Source organism: Ostrea edulis, chromosome 1 (genome assembly GCF_947568905.1).
Source record: "Ostrea edulis chromosome 1, xbOstEdul1.1, whole genome shotgun sequence".
In the NCBI taxonomy this organism is placed as follows: domain Eukaryota; kingdom Metazoa; phylum Mollusca; class Bivalvia; order Ostreida; family Ostreidae; genus Ostrea; species Ostrea edulis.
In genome coordinates this window covers 14,458,065-14,477,770 of record NC_079164.1, presented here as the reverse complement: position 1 = coordinate 14,477,770, position 19,706 = coordinate 14,458,065, and the positions used below count along the sequence as shown (strand labels likewise).

The 19,706-nt window shown below is 33.1% G+C and overlaps 1 protein-coding gene across 1 annotated transcript in view; it reads left to right on the top strand.

The window, feature by feature from the left end:
* Positions 1 to 18,853, top strand: part of LOC125660943 (phagosome assembly factor 1-like) — a 37,357-nt gene extending 18,504 nt beyond the window's left edge. Inside the window, exons 6-14 of the mRNA XM_048892794.2 lie at positions 454 to 533; positions 1,098 to 1,201; positions 5,500 to 5,612; positions 6,291 to 6,367; positions 8,863 to 9,003; positions 9,871 to 9,953; positions 11,740 to 11,851; positions 13,158 to 13,289; positions 13,538 to 18,853. Of these exons, the coding sequence (XP_048748751.1) occupies positions 454 to 533; positions 1,098 to 1,201; positions 5,500 to 5,612; positions 6,291 to 6,367; positions 8,863 to 9,003; positions 9,871 to 9,953; positions 11,740 to 11,851; positions 13,158 to 13,289; positions 13,538 to 13,612 (917 nt within the window). The 3' untranslated portion in view covers positions 13,613 to 18,853. The remainder of the gene's footprint in view (positions 1 to 453; positions 534 to 1,097; positions 1,202 to 5,499; positions 5,613 to 6,290; positions 6,368 to 8,862; positions 9,004 to 9,870; positions 9,954 to 11,739; positions 11,852 to 13,157; positions 13,290 to 13,537) is intronic.
* The last annotated feature ends 853 nt before the right edge of the window (positions 18,854 to 19,706 follow it).

The following is a 19,706-nucleotide window of genomic DNA, read 5'->3' as shown; positions in this document are numbered from 1 at the left end:
AAAAAAATTACATTAGGATAATATGATCTATTTAATGGCCATTTATATATACTGATCTGGTGCTGATTCCATCAAATAAATTGTGAATCCTGAAGGTTATAAATCTTTAAAACTATTCAAATGAAGATTTTATGCACTGAAAACAAAATCCATTTACTGGAAATAAAATCTATGTCCTTTGAAAGACAGAATGACTGTAACTGATGTCTTGCATGCTAGTTAGTGATGATGTTAATGGTTTGTTTTTTATTATTTGGGCTGTATACACCAACTAAATGATGTCAATAAATAATAATGATAATAAAATGTTGCATTATTTCTCTTCCTGATACATTCTAATCATTGATTATAGTATTTTTAGAGATTGTGAAGGAGTCGGGTCATTTTGAGAACAGAGTTTATTTAATCTGTTTAAAAAATAACGAAAATATTTCTCTGTTCACTGTTTTGCAGTATACAACTCAGAAAAACAGTTATTTGTGCTGAACTTTAGAGGGCTTTCATTTGATTTTCCAATAGAATCCAAATTTGAGGTAAGATTAAAATGATTGCACATGATGAAATGCTTAATGTAAATTGTTGTATAGAATTGCAATGGTTGAAAATTTTTAATTGATATTTACTGTATGAATATAAAAGGGCTTAAATATGCTGATATCATATTGGCAATTTGGAGTCCATGCATTGCCAAAATTGACTAAAAATATCACCATGCCAAATAAAATTCATGTACAGCAATAAAAAAGGCTCACTATACTTCTTCTAAAGAAAAATTCTTGAACAGAGCATATTTTATTTTCATGCACAACTCTATGAAATAACAGTTGTGTATTGTTTGTTGTGTATTGTTAATTATCAACTGTATGAAGTTACAATGACAGACAACTTGATTAGAAAAATGTGAAGAGTTACATATAAGTATGTCAAAACTGCACAATGGCTTAATTTTAAACATTAAAATTGTCATTTTACATTCTGAAATAATTCAAAATGTATTATTTTCATTATTGGCCGTCAAAATGTTAATCATATTATGTTTACTGGCAATCTGGTGGCTATTGTCCTTAATTAAAGCATGTATACTAATTATTTGACAGCCAAAGTATGCACATGGCCTGGGGTCCTTGCAGTTCCCTAACGGGTCCTCTCCAGTGGTATCCAGGATGTGTCTGTACACAGGAAGCAGTATGGTGGACACTAAGTACGTCAATTTCCTGTTAGAGAAGTATACATGATAAGGGCCTAATTTGGTCCCTTATTAATGTGAAAATTCAATATATTTATTCAAATGTTAGTTCTTTGTGACATGGCCATAAAGATAATAAGATTTTTGCATCATTTCTTCTAATTTGGTATCAGAAATGATGCATTTTGTCTGCTGCCATTTTTTTTTTTACTGAAAATGTAAATTCTTAATACAATGTACTTGTTTTTGGGGGTTTTTTTTGGTTTCAAAATCATGGAACACTTTTTGTGAACAAGATTAATATGTCTATCATTTAAAGATTATATATATATATATATATATATATATATATATATATATATTACCAAAATTGTAAAATTCCTTACCCCTGGGCCAGGGGTTTGGGCCTTAGGGTGGGACCCAAATGGGTATATAATGAAAATGTATTTAATCTTTACAAATTGTCTTCTTTTACTTCTACTTCTGTGTAATGTGAATAAATACTTTATGCATGCTGCATGGTAATGAAGAGCATGTAGCCCTCTATCCAAATTGTGAAATTCCCTAACCCTGTGTCAGGAGTTCAGGCTCTAATTCAGAGCTAAATATGTAAAACAATAATGATACATTTTATCTAATAAAATCATCTTCTTTGAGTTAAAACACAGCCTGTCCATTGTGCTGGTAAAAATCATGCTTGGTTTATGAAAAGACAAGACCCTTATCTATAATAGATCAGGTACAAATTGTAAAATTTAAAATGAAGAAGAAGGAAAGACTTCAGATTTCAGTAGACAGTTGTTTTATGAACGAGTTAGGAGGCCTACATCCCAGGATGCCCACCTTGTACCTGATGATGTTTTAGAAAACTGTCTGATGTTATTGATGTTGTAGGCTGACGCCTCTGATTTCTCTTGACTGATTTATAACTCACACTTGTAAATTATCAAAACTGGCATTTTGATATCTTTTGATAGTGAAAGCTAAGTAAAATATTACATTTTATCATGAGTCACTATAAGGACAGACAGATCTGGTACAGGACCAGCAAGTTGATACCGAGACTGGTTCTGTGGACCAGTGAATTACTGTACTAAGCTGTAAACACTGCGTACTTCCGTACTTTGTAATACTGTATATGTTTAGTAATTAGTATGTATGTTATGAAGATAATGGAATTCCTGACCCCTGGACTAGTTATTGAGGTTTCAAGGTGCAGCAATCCTATAATGAAAATAAAGTATATGAATATTTATAAATATACTGCTCATATACTCATGGACATTGAAAAAGCCTCATCTGAAAAGCTAATAATGAGTACAATGTTAAAAATCATTAAGATTTGATTGTTCATTGAAGAGTTAGTGCATGTAATGGATTTCTTGTTCTGTTTAATTATCAGAGTGTTTAAAAACTTTAGAATTTTGATGCTATGGAAATGGCCTATCCTCTGTTTATTTTGGGGTCAAAGTTCAATAAACTGTATATATGAAAGAAATGGTTAAATTTTAAAAGCTTATCATTTCATGTGATCTCATGTTGATGCTGAAATAATTAAACTTACATCAACAGTGAGTACATAGAACAAGGGTCATGTGATTTGAGTGATTTTTAGGTCGGTCAAGCACACTGGACACTGATTCAGGAAAACTGTTTTTAGACTGTGGTTTCCAGGTTTAACTCTAGGAGTTACCATACTTGATATTTGATCATTGTGGCACGAGGATAAACCATACTGAGGTTGGGGTCTAAAAGGTTAAGTAAACTGGAGTCTTAGATAGGAAGTAGTTTCCAGACTATAAGTATTTCCTTCTTCATCTGGAGTCATTATAGTTCACTGGTAGATTTGTGATGAAATAAGAATGATCCCTATAGGCTATCAGGTTTTCTAAGTTGCTAGAACTTGTCACTAATTCCTTTGTATATTTATACTGTTAATAAAATGTGTTCAAATCAAAATCAGTTTTACAGTTTTTCAAATGTACTCTGTTGTGGATGTGCCATGAAATGGGGAAAGGTGGGGAAGTTAGCTCAGGACATGTCTAGTTCAAGGAAGTTACCTCAGGACATGTCTAGTTCAAGGAAGTTAGCTCAGGACATGTCTAGTTCAAGGAAGTTAGCTCAGGACATGTCTAGTTCAAGGAAGTTAGCCCAGGACATGTCTAGTTCAAGGAAGTTAGCTCAGGACATGTCTAGTTCAAGGATGTTAGCTCCTGAGCTTTTGAGCACAACTGAACAGGATGCTACAACTTAGTATTTACTGGTTCAATACTGATCAATTGTGTCAATTCAAATTTTGATAGGGTTTTGCAGGGATTATATTTTGTGGCAGAAGGATTGATTAATCAAAAAGTTCTAAATACAGTCTCTATTTCATCTCATATATCTTCTATTTTTATACTTCTATACGTGTATTTCAGTTTTATAATTTATGATACAGGTAGTTGAGATTTTGAACTAGATCAAATGTAATTTATTAATTTGGTTGATATATTTTTCCAAACAGAACACCGATTCTTAAAAGAGTTTGAATTAATTTACTCGAAATTTTGTATAAAAATTCAATATTTTCGCCAATAATTAGAAATTTTGTCTCCACTTTTTTTTTTTTAGTTTCATTTTAAATTTGAAGACAAGACCTTGAGAATTATGTGAAATTTTAGAAATTGACATTACTCCTAAATTATGTCTTTTTAAACTCTTAAATTTGATACTATGAATTTTTTTCTAATATCAAGTGCAAAAAGGTCATTGTTTATTTCCATTACATGTTTTAAACTCTTTTATCGGTATTGTTAGAAGACATGATAATGTATCTATTTTATATAATGAATGATTTGTGTTGCTTATATGATATTGACACCAACAGACAAATCAAGTTTAATTAATTAAATCTTAAGTACAAAAAGGTCATGTTTAGAACACTTTAGTTCAATGACAAGCATTGCAATCCCAGATTTTCTTTTTAATTTCATAATTCTCCTTCAACATAGAATTTAAAAATACACATCCGAACTGTCTTCCCAAAAAATTGACATTACTCCAAATTTCAGATGCGAACCTCTTTAAAACTGAGGAAAGGTGGGGACAGAGGTTAGTCTAGGACATGTCTAGTTTAAAACTGAGGAAAGGTGGGGAGGTTAGTCCAGGACATTTGTTTAAATGTTTAAAATCGATAACCAGTTACCGGTAACTGTTTTTCTAAACATTAAATTGATGGCATCATTGTTAACCAGAAAATGAGAATCTTTCAAATTGACTAAAGGTCATGAATGCTTTTAAAAATGCTACATCATCTCGTTAATTCCAATCACATGATCAATGTACATAAACTTTTCACCGTCTTGTAAATAACAGTCGTGTACAATTTTTGGCAGAAGTGAGTGGGTAGAATTACACTGAACTGCTGCAGGTGGATCTATTTTCGTTCTACGTGGAACTGTTTTAGGATAGATATACAATAAAGTGGACTATAATAAGACACAAAATAAAAATGACTGTCAATTGAACCTGTTTCCTCTCTACCTGTACCAATCTAGTGGGGGGAGAGGGGGATATCGGGTAACAAACCATAAATACAAGCGATTCTAACTCCGAGTACCATCAATAGATTGAATAGTGTCAGTTTAAACTTGCTAGACTGTCATTATCATGTAAATATGGAACTGTACCTCATTTAGTGGATCATATTGTTCAAGGATAAAAATACACTTCTTAGATGACGTGCATTATACTGCCTGTGAACGTCACTGTTCAATTAGTTTTAAATGTATCTGAGCTATCTCGTATATTATTCCTAGGAAACAATTTACGTGATGATTTTGAATATAGTGACAAATAAAAGTTGGAATAAATATACTCTCCTAAAAATAGCAATCTATAAATATTGTCACTTTACATCATTCAGAATTTTTTGAACATGTTCTTCTAGTAAAAGCTGATTTTGTTTACATAAACAGCTTAAATGTTGCATGTTGGAAATAGATATGGGATTATTAAAGTTTTGGGTGGTACTATAAATTTCTTAATGTACTCCATTGGTTTTAAGCTTGGGTAATATTTCTTTTTTTGGTTATATGTCATTTGTTCTGTTATTTTGACTGTATGCCAACATGGTGATGTCAATAAATAAATTGAATATTAGACTGTGGTAGGAAGAAAATTATATTTTGTGGAGTTTTATACTTTTCTGTAATGTAAGAGAACATTGCTTCACCTACAAATGATAATCACAAATTTTAAAATCTGTATAGTTCTCTGATATCAATTTTCATGTCTGGTAAGAAATATTGACTTGCAAATGTGTTTTTTAGGCCTCCACCTCTTCCTGTTTTATGTTTCCATGGAAACTGTTTTGCTGATTGCATTGAAGTGTTACGTGATCACAATGTAACTAAAGGACTCAAGTTCATTCTTATCACGGAAGGTGAGCACCAAGTCATGCATGAAATGGTGATTATTACAAAAGTTACAGCATTCATTGTGCACTGAGTAATGAACAATTTTAATATAAATACATATACATGTATTAGATCTGATGTGCATAATGGGTTTTAATGTAATTACACAACATTAGATATTAAGTGAGGAATGGTAAGATTAAATAGTTAGATGATGGATCTGATGGCAATATAAAACACATTTTATTGATTAGATTGGTAGTGTTTCTCTGTTTGAGCTCATTATAATCCATATATAAAAACACTGGAGTTTTGTTTTAGCTCATCATAATCCATATATAAATATACTGGAGTTTTGTTTCAGCTCATCATAATCCATATATAAAAATACTGGTGTTTTCTTTTAGCTCATCATAATCCGTATATAAATATACTGGAGTTTTGTTTCAGCTCATTATAATCCATATATAAAAATACTGGAGTTTTGTTTCAGCTCATTATAATCCATATATAAAAACACTGGTGTTTTGTTTTAGCTCATAAGCCGTATATAAAAACACTGGAGTTAAGTTTGAGCTCATTATAATCCAAATATAAAAACACAAGTTTTGTTTTAGCTTACTGTAAACTGTATATAAAAATACTGGAGTTTATTTTTAGCTCACTGTAAGTCATATTTAAAGACACTGGGATTTGTGTTATAGGAAATGGTCCTGGAAAAGTTTTGGATCCAAAGAAAAAAGTTGTTGAGAGAATCGTCAGGTTTGGAGATTCAAGCCAGGTAAATATAACAGTAAACAATTTTCACAGGTGAATGACCTTTGTCATAAAGTGTACCACAAACTTAACAACAAACACTGAAGTGGGGGGGAGACAATTGTCAGGTCAAGTCATGAAGTTGTATCTTAAACAAATTTACAAAAGCTTTCTGGGGAAAATGCTGTAATTTGTTAGTTTTCTGTTCTTTCTGGTGGAAATTGCTTTTGGTTACTTCACAGAAAACCAAACCAAAGACACCAGCATGATTTACCCTACCCATTCATTGAAATCCTGGAATTAGCAATTACAAGCAAGACAATCTGAAAAGGAGAACAGGATATTAGAGATACTGTAATTGGCCGCATTGCGGACTTAATTTCACAGGTCTGGGGGATCACTGAAATTTGAGCTTGGATATATCATAAAAAAGTATATTTTTCTCATCAACGTAAAATGGGCAAACAGTGAGGAAATGTAATTCATCTTCTATACAATTTAAGTTGCATAATTCACTTATTCTTATGTTTCTTTCTAGAGGAATTTTCTGACCAGTATTGATTTTTACAAATTCATAACATCCTCTTTCAATTCTTAGGTCATGTGCACTTATTCAGAATCTATATATAGTTTTTAGCTCACCTGAGCTGAAAGCTCAACTGAGCTTTTCTGATCACCCATTGTCCGTTGTATGTCTGTAAACTTTTCACATTTTTTACTTTTTCTCCAGAACCACTTGGCCATTTTCAACCAAACTTGGCAAAAAGCATCCTTGGGTGAAGGGGATTCAATTTTGTTCAAATGAAGGGCCATACCCCCTTTTGCTCCCTTTAAAGGGGAGATAATCACAAAAATCCAAAAGTAGAACGGGGTCATTTAAAAATCTTCTCAAGAGCCACTGGGCCAGAAAAGCTGAAATTTACAAGAAAGCTTCCTGACATAGTGCAGATTCAAATTTGTTCAAATCATGGCCCCTGGAGGTAGGGTTGGGCCACAATAGATCAAAGGTTTACATGCAAATATGCAGGGGAAAATCTTTAAAAATCTTGTGAAGAACCACTGGGTTAGAAAAGTTCAAATTTATATAAAAGCTTCCTGACATAGTGCAGATTCAAGTTTGTGAAAGTCATAGTTCCCAGGAGTAGTGTGGGACCACAATAGGGGGAAGTTTGACCTACTTTTAATAAAAATCTGACCTATTCAATATGCCTTGAAACTATTTTAGGTGGGGTTTTCATACTTTGTATATAGATTATAGCAAGACCTTGTACACAATGGTTATTGATATTTTACCCTTGGAGTTTGAGCTACTTTTTTTGAAAAATCCTGACTCATTCAATATCTCTTGAACCATTTATGGAAGGGCTTTCATATTTTGTATATAGATTCTTTATGACAAGACCATAGTATTTCATGAAGTTTGACCTTGTAACCTTGAGTTGGACCTCTTATGACAATACCTTTTATATCATACTATAATCTTTGACCTTGTGACCTTGAACTATTAGAGATAGAGCTTTCATATTTTGTATATAGATTTCTTATGGCAAGATCTTTCATTTCATACCATGATCTATGACCTTGTGACCTTAGTATTATCCAGGAGAGCAAAACCCTGTTAGTCATGTTGATGTTGAGGCATTTCTGTGTTATGTGAAGTCATTTACAATTATGCTTTGATCCTTTGGGGCTAGATTAGGGCCACAATATGGGTCAAAATTTTATGGGAAAATGGGATTGAGCAAAAAATCTTCTAAAATTCACAACAGCTGAACAACAGATTGGCCAAGGTGACTCGGGTGAGCAATGTGGTCCATGGCATGGGTCTCTTGTTCTTAATTCTGGAAATTTTATAAACCTGTAATTTTCCATATTAAAATTTTCTTTATACGAAAATTATGTAGTAAGTTTTCCTGACTTCTAAACTTTTTCACATCTTTTTGACCAGTATAGTAAAAATTGTTTTCAAACATGATTTTGTATTTGTATTTTGTTCTTTTGATGCTTTGGCAACCCTCCGTTTGACAGTTCATGTGGCCCCGAAAAAGAAAACTGGATGCAGAAACTGTTTCAAAAGAAAATGTACTGCAATGAATTTAGCAGAATATTGATATCTTGAAGTGGGTTGGGTGAATGGGTTTCTCAAAATTGCTGGCCAGTACAATGTACTATATTGGCGGGCAAATGTTTAAGAAAGTAGAAATGTTTTGTTATCTTGTACAGGTACCAATTGACCTCCATCTTTGATTATCTCAGGACTATAAAAATTCAGATATTTTAGAAACATAATCAGATGACTTCCCAAATCTTTAGCACAGTCACAGTAAATATATAATGTACAAATTTAAAACACTATCAATGTCAAGACTGGTGTAAAAGATATTTTTTCAGGTAGATGACACGTTTAACTTAATAAATTCAGGATAAGATAGATATTGACAGGATCTAGTGACAACTTTAGAGAACCCCTGTAAGGTAGATGATAAGTAACTTCATGGTAATTGTTTTTTATGTTCACAGGATGTAGTTACAGCTTTAGGGAGCCCCTGTAAGGTGTTCTACAAAGCTGATGATAAAATGAAGATACACTCTCCCGCCTCTCGTCATCACCTTCGCTCTCCAAGCTCCGACTATTTCTACAATTATTTCACGCTGGGCATCGTAAGTTTTTATTTACCATTTAATTATCAACAGCATGAGATTGATAGGCTGATATTTAATTCAGAAATGAAGGTTACAGTTAACAATTTGTATTCATGACAACTTTATTTCGCGATTTACGAGTGATGAAATGGTTTGTGGCAACTAATTTTTCGCGACTGAGATTATCTTAAACAAATACGTGTACAGGAGACTTTAAAGGACTCGTTCGGCAAAATTTCTTGCACATGAATAAAAGTTTGTTGAAAGTATTAGGCTAATAGTTAATCACGAAATAAAGTTAATAGCAAAGTATTGGATTATAAACATAACTCTGTGTAGATTATGTTCATAAAATGCAAAGATGTTGAATTTATTCATGATGATTTTATTCTTCACTTGATAATACACTTTTTTTTAATTGATATATGCTTTAAAGGGATAGTGAAGATCATTTTGTTCAGTCATGCAAGTCATTTACTGTAAAAAAAAAAAAAAAAAAAACATTAAAAAGTAGCAATTTTATGCATTTATTTTATTTCCAAATTTAAAACAATTATAATTTTCAATTTATATCCCCTGAAGTTTTGCTTCCTGGACAAAAATTCAATCTACTATACCAGTTGACTCCTAGTGTAACTTTTAACAAATATGCAGTCATTTCTAAATTGAAAAATATCATTCATATATCTTTTCTAATTGTATGAGCTTTACTATCCCTTTAAGGGGGAATAACATGACTGAGAAATTTGGTTTGGATTTCTCAGGTGTGTTATTCCCCCTTTATAACCTTGTTCTGAACAAAGGGAATATCTGTCCTAAGAATATGTCTGACCTTGTGGAGTCATTTCATGTACATGTATCAAGTTTATTCTATTCTGATTGCAGGATATCTTATTTGATGCCAGCACTCACAAAGTTAGGAAGTTCATTCTGCACTCCAATTACCCAGGGCATTATAACTTTAATATGTAAGTACCCAGGGCATTATAACTTTAATACGTAAGTATAGTCTACAAGTACCCAAGGCATTATAACTTTAATATGTAAGTATAGTCTACAAGTACTCATTGCTACAATAATCCATATGTCAATCAACATAGTAATACAGAGACTCTGAAAGACAAGGCAAGTATATTTGACCAGTCATAACATAAAAAACTTGTTCATAATGTTACATTTTATTGTTTACTTAAATAAAAGTGGAGCATTATTAAACTCATCTCTCTATCTGCCCGTATCATCAGTGTGTCACAAAAACTTTTCCCTGACTCATACCTGATCGAATACTTCCACTTCATTCATATTATTTGTGTCAAATCATTTTACCTGATCGAATACTTCCACTTCATTCATATTATTTGTGTCAAATCATTTTAATTTTAAATTGATAATGATGCTGTATAAGTGATATTTTTAGCGAGACACAAATTTAGCAATTTTTGCATAAATTATGGGTATATATATTTAGCGAGAGCTAATTTAGCAACTTTATAATTCCAAGATAGATAGTTGTTGCCTCCAATATGGAATAGATATTAGCGATGTTCAATTTTAACGATTTCATCGATGTTGCTGATAATACCAGAATTAAATTCTGGCTTAAAAATTCTACTTACACGGTATATCAATTGTTGAACAGGGTTGAAGGTGAGAGTAATTATGTGATTACAAGAGAAATGAACTATTTATTGCCTGATAGGAAGGTTTGGTTAATACTTTTGTCCCAAGGGGGTTCACTTACAGTAAACCAATTTTATGTATGTGAGAAATCGTTACAAGTTTTACAACTATCCTTAACCTGCAAATATTTCATGTTGTGCAATATTGATTTATGTGTTTATGGAAACTGTTCCCAAGTTGTGAAAATTAGCAAGCTATTAACTAGTGATTCACAAATAAAAATTGATACCTGTTTACAGTAAATACTGCTGCCCTCGGCCCTTGTCAACTATGATTTTATTGAATGAAAAAGAAACTTTGATTTGTATATCCCACAACCAGGAGGATTTTAATTTTCTGGCCACTTTATCCAACTGCTCCCTCTATCCAGTAACCATAGATACCTTATAGTGGGTAATTTTGGCATCAGGAATATTTTATAGCAGATTTTTCTCAAAAGAGTATTTTGAATTTTTTATGGAATTTCATTTAACAAGTGTATCATTTATATGAGTAGAAATTTTTTAGCTTTTACTTTTGATGAATTTTTGTCATTCACTGAAAAAAAAAAAAACTTTTCCAGCGCACCACAATTACTCGATACATGCTATCAGCCATTGTGATTTTACAAAACTTGTAATTTTCATTCCTTTCAAACATGAGCAGATGTTTGTACATCTCTTGTGATGTACTGAAATTGTAAATGGTATACGGTTTTCTTGGATGTAATGACATCACAATTACATGTACTTTATTAACACTCAAGCAGAGGACCACGGCTGTCCTGTACAAACAGGCCTGAAGCAGGGTCCCTCAGTTGTCCTTTACAAACAGGTCTAGCAGGGGACCACGGCTTCCTATACAAACAGGCCTGAAGCAGGGACCATGGCTGTCCTGTACAAACAGGCCTGAAGGAGGGGAGGGGGTTCCCACAAGTCTTTGAATAAGCCTGTTCAAGTAGAAATGCTTGAATGTCTACTCAAAACTATATGAAAACGATGTGACAAGTGTTCGATCTTTGATAGGTTACAATTTCTCTGTGTTTAAATGTGCTTTACATGCAGAATTGACTATTTCTATGTTACTTTACAACAGGTACTGTCGCTGTGAGTTTAAGATCCCTGTGTGTGTGGAAGTCACCAAATCCAAGAAGAAAAAGAAGAGTCAGACAGAGGATGAAGAGGTCATCATCACGTCATATTCCAAGGTCAGTCATTGTCATGTCATATTCCAAGGTCAGTCATCATTACATCATATTCCAAGGTCAGTCATTATCATGTCACATTCCAAGGTCAGTAATTATCACGTCATATTCCAAGGTCAGTCATTATCATGTCATAATCCAAGGTCAGTCAATATTACATCATATTTCAAGGTCAGTCATTATCTCATCATATTCCAAGGTCAGTCATCATTACATCATATTCCAAGGTCAGTCATCATTACATCATTTTCCAAGGTCAGTTCTAATGATGAAAATGTCATCATCAGAGCTTTTTTCAGGGTTGGGTTTTATATTGAACCACCCACTTGAAAGTAACTGTACAATACGTACATCATTTATGCATAGTGATCAGTCCAAACTGAAAAAAATTACAAATAGTGAAAGTAGCAAAAATATTTCAAACTTTGAAAAAAAAATTCAGAATCTATAACAATGATGTTCTGTACAGCCTGAATATACATGTATTGCATCAGTTATAATATGTATTCAGTGTAGACCTATTTTTATACCCCCCCCCCCCCCCCCCCCCCCCCCCCACCCCACCCCTCTTCAAAGAAGAGGGGCATATTGCTTTGCACATGTAGGTCGGTAGACCACATGTTGTCCGCTCAATATCTTGAGAACCATTCACTTGATTGTAATGATATCTCATATGTGGGTTGGTTATGAGTAGAAGAGGACCCCTGTTGATTTCCAGGTCAAAGGTCAAGGGTCAATCCACTTTGGACATAGGAAGACACTGTCTGCTCAATATCTTGAGAACCCTTTGCTTGAAAGACATCAAACTTGGGTACACTGGTATATCCTAAGGAGTAGATGATCCCTATCGATTTTGAGGTCACATAGTCAAAGGCCAAGGGTCAAACTGGACATAGGAATATACTGACTGCTCAATATCTAGAGAACCCTTTGCTTGACAGACATCAAACTAGGTACACTGGTACATCTTCAGGAGAAGATGACTCCTATTGATTTTGAGGTCACATGGTCAAGGGTCAAACTGGACAAAGTAATATATTGTCTCCTATATCTTAAGAATCATTTGCTGGATTGACACCAAACTTGGTACACTGGTACAACATAAGGAGTAGATGACCCCTATTGATTTTTAGGTGACATGGTCAATCCACTCTGGACAAAGGAAGATATTGTCTGCTCAATATTTTGAAATGGATTGGCCCTACTATCAATTAAATGATGCATGTGTATAACCCTTTTCAATTTTGCACCATTGGGGGCATACATGTTTTACAAACATTTCTTGTAACTCTTGTTTTTATTATTTCAGTGGGACACCATACAAGATTTTTTGATCAAACCAGAACAACAGCCAGTTATCCTAAACCGCTCTTCTTCAACCAACACCAGTAACCCATTTGGGTCTACCTTCTGTTTTAGTGTCCAGGACATGATCTTTGAGGTAAGAACATGCCCAGAGACTTTAAAAAGTTCCCTGTCTTTAGTTTTTAAGAGATTTTATTTTTGCACACATTTATTGCCCAAAAGAATTTCAGATTTAGTACATTGATATTACATATATAACACAGGGTTTTCTTGCTAAAAGCATCATTGAAATCTGACAATTTCTTGTAGTTTTAGAATATCTGTTACTGTTACTTGTGAAAGCCCCTATCATGGTTAGAAATAATTCTCAGCATTTATATCCAGGTTATGCAGAACCAGCACGTTGCCTCGGTGACAATATATCAACCAAAGGTCAAAGTCAAACTTGATCCATCTTGATGACAACATTGGAATAGGACCATTCAGCAGGACAGCTAAAGTCAAATTGTAGCAGGAAATCTATCATTTATCACAACATGGAAAGTTTCTTGTGATATAAGGGATTTTTATTGCCCCCTGCAAACAAAGTCTTTGTATACTAGAATCACAGAGTCTCTCTGTCTTCAGATATTATTTTGTCAGAAGATTTGGTCTGACTTTTGATAAACAACCCCCCCCCTTTCCCCCAAATAAATTGAAGAATTTTTTAATAATATGTTTACCTGTGCATGTGATATTTTTAGACTGATTTTTATGATTTGAGAATATGATGGTTATTTCAAGATTCACTTTTTAAATTTTCTGTTCATTTTAGGAATACTGCCATGTCATTGCAACATACAAGAGCTGAGGTGCTCAGCCCAAGGTCATTTTGACAATGTCATGGTCACTTGAGAAAAACTAATATAATTCATGTATGAACCTTAAATCTAAAGAAGTTCTAGACAGTCACACTTAACACAAAGGATGCTTTACTTTGAGAATTGTAATCTAAAATTATTTGGACAATGTATTTGTCACTTCGAGAATAATGTATACAGTCAAACATTGTTTTATCTTGATCTCAATGGTGTCAAGAATAAACTTCAAGGTATCCGGGGTTCAAGATATTGAGGGTAAAATACATAAAGAAAATGTAGTTAGGACTTCCAACTCACTTCGACATATCCATGGTATTTGAGATATCAGTATTCAAGATATCGAAGTTCATTTATAATTCTTGTTTAGGTCATATCTTTACAACAAAGATGTTCATATGTGACATGAAGTTTGATGATAACCCAAGGTCATTTTGATAATGATAAGGTCACTAGGAATAAAAATAGAAAAATTCTTGTCTATGGAGCAGAAAACCTTTGGACATTCACACTGAACCCAAGGGTTGGCTACAATGACCTGTGGTGTTTCATGATCTGAATCATCTAGACAATTTTAAGGCAATACCAGTTCATCAGACTCATTATTTCGCATGGATTTTAGAGTTCATACAAGCAGGGTAGTGAAATATACAGTCTTTTAAACGTGGAGCAGTTTGAGTGTGTCCCATGGGGGAAGAGGGGGGTGGGTGGGGGGGGGGGGGGGAGGTATTAGTCCTGTTAGAACATTGTCAGTTACATTGTAACTGTGAAATACAGTTGGTGGTTATGAAATTGCTCTTTATTAGATAGATCTAATGTTGTATATAAATTTACTCCTGTTTCGATGTAAATGTAACTTAACAACATGCTGTATGTGTATCCACATCTCGAAAGCTGAAAACTAATTGTTCTCAATGATCTCAGTGATGTCGCTGGCAATTGTAACATTCTGTTAAGTCCTTTTAGTCATGCGACTTTTTTTTTCATTTTAATCATGAAGTCTGCAAGGTTGAAAAAATGCCAGGTTACATTGATCAGTGGTCAATTTCACGCAAATTTCTTATGACTAACATAAAAATCTAAAGTCTCTATCATTTCCCTATAATTTATTGCATGCAAATTTCTAAATGAGAAAAGAAAGTAAACCTACTGGGAATAGTACACATATTTGCATTTTTATTTAAGAGTGAGGTTCAAGTGACTGTTAAGCACCAAGAATTTTTTTTATGTTAATTAATGGTCAGATATTTTGTGAACAGGGCCACTGGTTGTCTGGTAGTCAGATCAGTCAGTAGTTGTAGGGGTACAAGACAGGGCTGTGTTTAGTAAGCTTCAACCAAATAATGCTAGTTTATCATGAGGGATGCAAGCAACATGCGTGACTTGTAATATTTCTAACTGGGGTTATCTCCCCATGTTGTTTCAGTAAAAAAGGATCATCTGATTATAAATATGAATTTTAAAAAAAAAAAAATTGTTATGGTTTTCTTTTCTTTTGTAAATGAATATATGGACAATATATTACATATGCCTTCAGTCTCTGAAAATGGTGCCATATGAGATTAAATTTGTTTGTTGCATCAGCATTTGTTTTGGGGGCATTAATTCATCTGAATTTTTTTGTTTAAGAAATGATTAGGACAAACACTGTTTAATGAATAGAGAAAATTCAAATTAACTTGATATTATGCACACATATTCACTGAGATATACTGGAAATTAAATCTGTACAAATCTTTTTATGTAAGTATACATTTCCTTGTCCAAGCTCTTGATATGTTGAATCTGTGCCTTGTATTGTGTATTTGAGCATTTTTATATGATGACATGTTTATATTATTTTGAAAACTTCTGATACATGTATGTAAGTTATAATATCACATATGTTTTTTTCTAATTGCATTAAAATGTTTCATTGTCCACAAAAATTCCCAGCTTTGAACAATCACACCAGTACGCATTGTGTGTAGACATACAAAGTGACAAGTACAAGATTGAACTAGAAGTCAGTAGAAAAATTTAATCTGAGCGGTAGACTTGTGCTTTTTGCAGATTTCCCTGGCGTTGGTAAGCCATGTGAGTGTGATTTAAGTGTAGAACCAGCTATGTGTATAAGGAGGACTGATTTTACACTGTTTCTGTGATATATTTTATCGGTTTCAGTCGAGAACCTTGTTGACATGTTTTTTCTCCAGTGAATTCCACATGATACTGTACATAGACTTATCATATTGCTCTACATTATTATGTACTTTGTGTATTCAGCATGTAATCAAATAAGTACTGTAAAGATAACTTGATTAGATTTTTTAAAGTATTGTATAGTATGTTGCTGCAGTTAAACCATTGTTGTTTTTATTGTATATTTCACCTGACTGTAAATGACGATGCAACATACATTTTATTTGGTATGTATTGTAGTGTTATATTTAGTCATTTGTTTATGGGTTATCAACACAGAAAAATTTGTATCTCAGGGTTTCGTTTGTCCGTTTCATGTTTTTGCCCCAAATTTCTGGATATTATTCAGGAAGTGCAGTCAGAATTTGATTTCAATAAATTGACAGTAAGAGAAGCGTTTTGTGTGTATGGAGTGCTCAAATATTTATTCTGTACACATGTGTACCCATGTGTAATCTTGCGTAGTTTTTGTTGACTGAAGTGACTCGCCCTGGTTATGGGTTCATTCATTTTTATGTGGACGAGGACTGTGGGAGTGATTTAGACTTTTATTGAAGCCTGTGAAAGCGTTGGACTCTGTGATATGGTTTAAACAAAGTTCACATTCCTCTCAGTGTGGAACAGCAGGAATAATGTTACTTCAATTTTTAGTGGTGATTCCAAAAAGTATACGATCGTATCTAGTGAAATATAAATGTTTTTGTATACTGTGTGTTTTGCATTTAGCCATTTGCAGGAAATGTTTATGAAAAATTTCTAGTGATGAAGTCTTATCTGTATTCAAACAAAGTTTTGAAATCTTTAGCATTAATTTCAACGAAACAAAATATCTTTTTAAAGAGGTGGCAGTCAGTAATAAGATATACATATCATTTGATCTAACTAAAATTAATATCAGAGGAATGATCATATTTGTGGTGTTTTTGTAGTGTGAGCAGGGATATTGAAGCTGTTTTTGAAGCGGTTTTTAATGATTGTGTGAAATGAAGGAATACTCCAGACAGAATTTATGAAAATTCAATACCGTATAAGCATAATTTTTAGTGAGGATTTAATTTTGGCATTATTAGAGTGGGTGTTGAGATCGCTAAATTAAATATTGCTAACAATTCATTCCGTATCAGAGGTAATAGTTATCTTTCTTCTGAATGATAAAGTTGCTATAATTAGCTCTCGCTAAATATAGATACCAATCACTGAAATTGTGTCTTGCTAAAAATTCCACTTATACAGTAATTAAAGGAAATTCAACATACTTCTTGCTGGGAAATTTTTACCTCCATTTCATTTTCCTCTTTTGACCTTCATCCTAAAAGGGCGAAATTTAGATGAACTAACAATAAAGTATTAAATGATAAATGGCTTTGCAAAATTCAACAGGAGACAAAATTTGTATCTTGGCAAAAATAATGGGGCAAAACTTTCCCAGTATTCAGTAGTTCCTATGTATATTCCTTGCCTGCATCTGATGCATAACAAAACTTTCCCAGCATTCAGTAGTTCCCATTCTATATTCCTTGCCTGCATCTGATGCATAAATGATATAGATTAGATTTGAAAATAATAATTGAACTACAAGTCATTTATTTCCTATACAACTCTTGTAGTTACAATTAGGATCGAGAATTTCCTAGCTCTTGTAGATAAAAATTTAGTAACCATTGATTGTACCCGACACAAAATTAGAGGTGGTCCTAATGATATTTGCTCACTTCATTTCTTCTTTTATGGAGAAACTAGTCTTATGGCTAATGGAATGTTGCTAGATTTCCTTGTTGAAGTATGCTACCCTCCTTGAAGACGAGAAATTGTTGTAATATGAAAATTTCGGTCCAAATGAAAGCTTTGTATAAATGATTGGTAGAGTGATAGATGTTTTTAATATGTTTTATTTGAACGTGAACTGATACATAATGGTAGAGAAATATTTTTGAATATTTCCATATTTTGTTTTTGTGATATTGATTTTGTTGTTCTTGTGTTTAGTAGACCTATCAGAGATACAGGAAATACAAAAATGGACATTGCACAGTATTTCTCGTAAATTACACACCACCAGAGGGAGCTGATGTCGTCCTGTTATTAGGCTGCTATGTGTGGAGGGTAGCGATGCTTCAGATGTTAGCTGCATTTATTGTTGCTGGTTCATTCTGAATGAATCCGAGATTTACGTCCCGGGACGAATCGAGTGTCTTTGTTTATGCTCAGTGTTGCAACAAGAGTTGTCAACTGTATTGAGTAGGTCAATTATAGTAAAATACAAATACTATGGATTCTTTATATTACACAAATACTTAATTTGGAAAAATCTTTGTTCTGTACTTTCAGTTTGCCAGGATGTAAAATCATTTAATCGATATAATCTGAGGGACTCGAAAAGCAAGACTTGATTTTCTGAGAGTGGCTTCTTGTGAAATAATTGGGATATTAATTAATTATTATCATAAGGAACCTCTTTAGAATATTTTATTAGAATTCTGTGTTATTAGCTATTTCAACATTCTGGACTATGAAGACCATTGTTTTACTGAGGGATGAGGTCATGTGGTGTAAGAATTTCCTCAGCGCTGTATTTTTTGTTTCTACTGTAAACTGTATTTGCTTATGTGTTCAATAACGGAGGCTTGTGCAGTAATTTATTTTAATAAACTATGCAAATTCAGCTGTACGTTTTCAATTTTGTTATACCATATCAGTGGAATTTTTAGCAAGACACAGATTTAGTAATTTTTCCTTAAAAATGGGTATAAATATTTCACAAGAGCTAATCTTAGCAACTTTATAATTCCAAGAATATAGCTATTACCTCCTGTATGGGGAATAAATTGTTCATGATATTCAATTTTAGCTATCTCGATCAACACCCTCATTAATAATGCCAAAATAAATCCTCACTAAAAATTCTACTTGTACAGTATTGCTAGTATATGTATGCAGTTGAATCGGATGGCCTAAAACCTGATTTTTGATTTTGAAAGATAATGGTGAAGAAATTCACATTTTTGAAGTCACACAAAGTGAATATTAAAGATTCTTTGAATATATCGTTTATAATTTTATTGTGTCACCAGAGTTACTCGGGTGACCTATTGTTGTAGGTCTGCAGAGTTACTCGGGTGACCTATTGTTGTAGGTCTGCAGAGTTACTCGGGTGACCTATTGTTGTAGGTCTGCAGAGTTACTCGGGTGACCTATTGTTGTAGGTCTGCAGAGTTACTCGGGTGACCTATTGTTGTAGGTCTGCATCCGTTGTGCATTAACAATTGAACATTTTGAACTCCTTCTTCATATTAAAACTTATTAACCCTTCCAATTCTTTTCAAATTCATGTGCCAAACTTTGCAGATAGTGTTTTTTGTGTAATTAGAAATGTTTTAGGATTAACATCTTCTATATTTCTGTTGATACTAAGTAAATAGGTTGTAGATAATGACATATTTTCGGTATATAAACAACCTGTACCAGGAAATTTTGCCTAGATTCCTTTTCACTTATTTAGCCCTCCTCCTGAATAG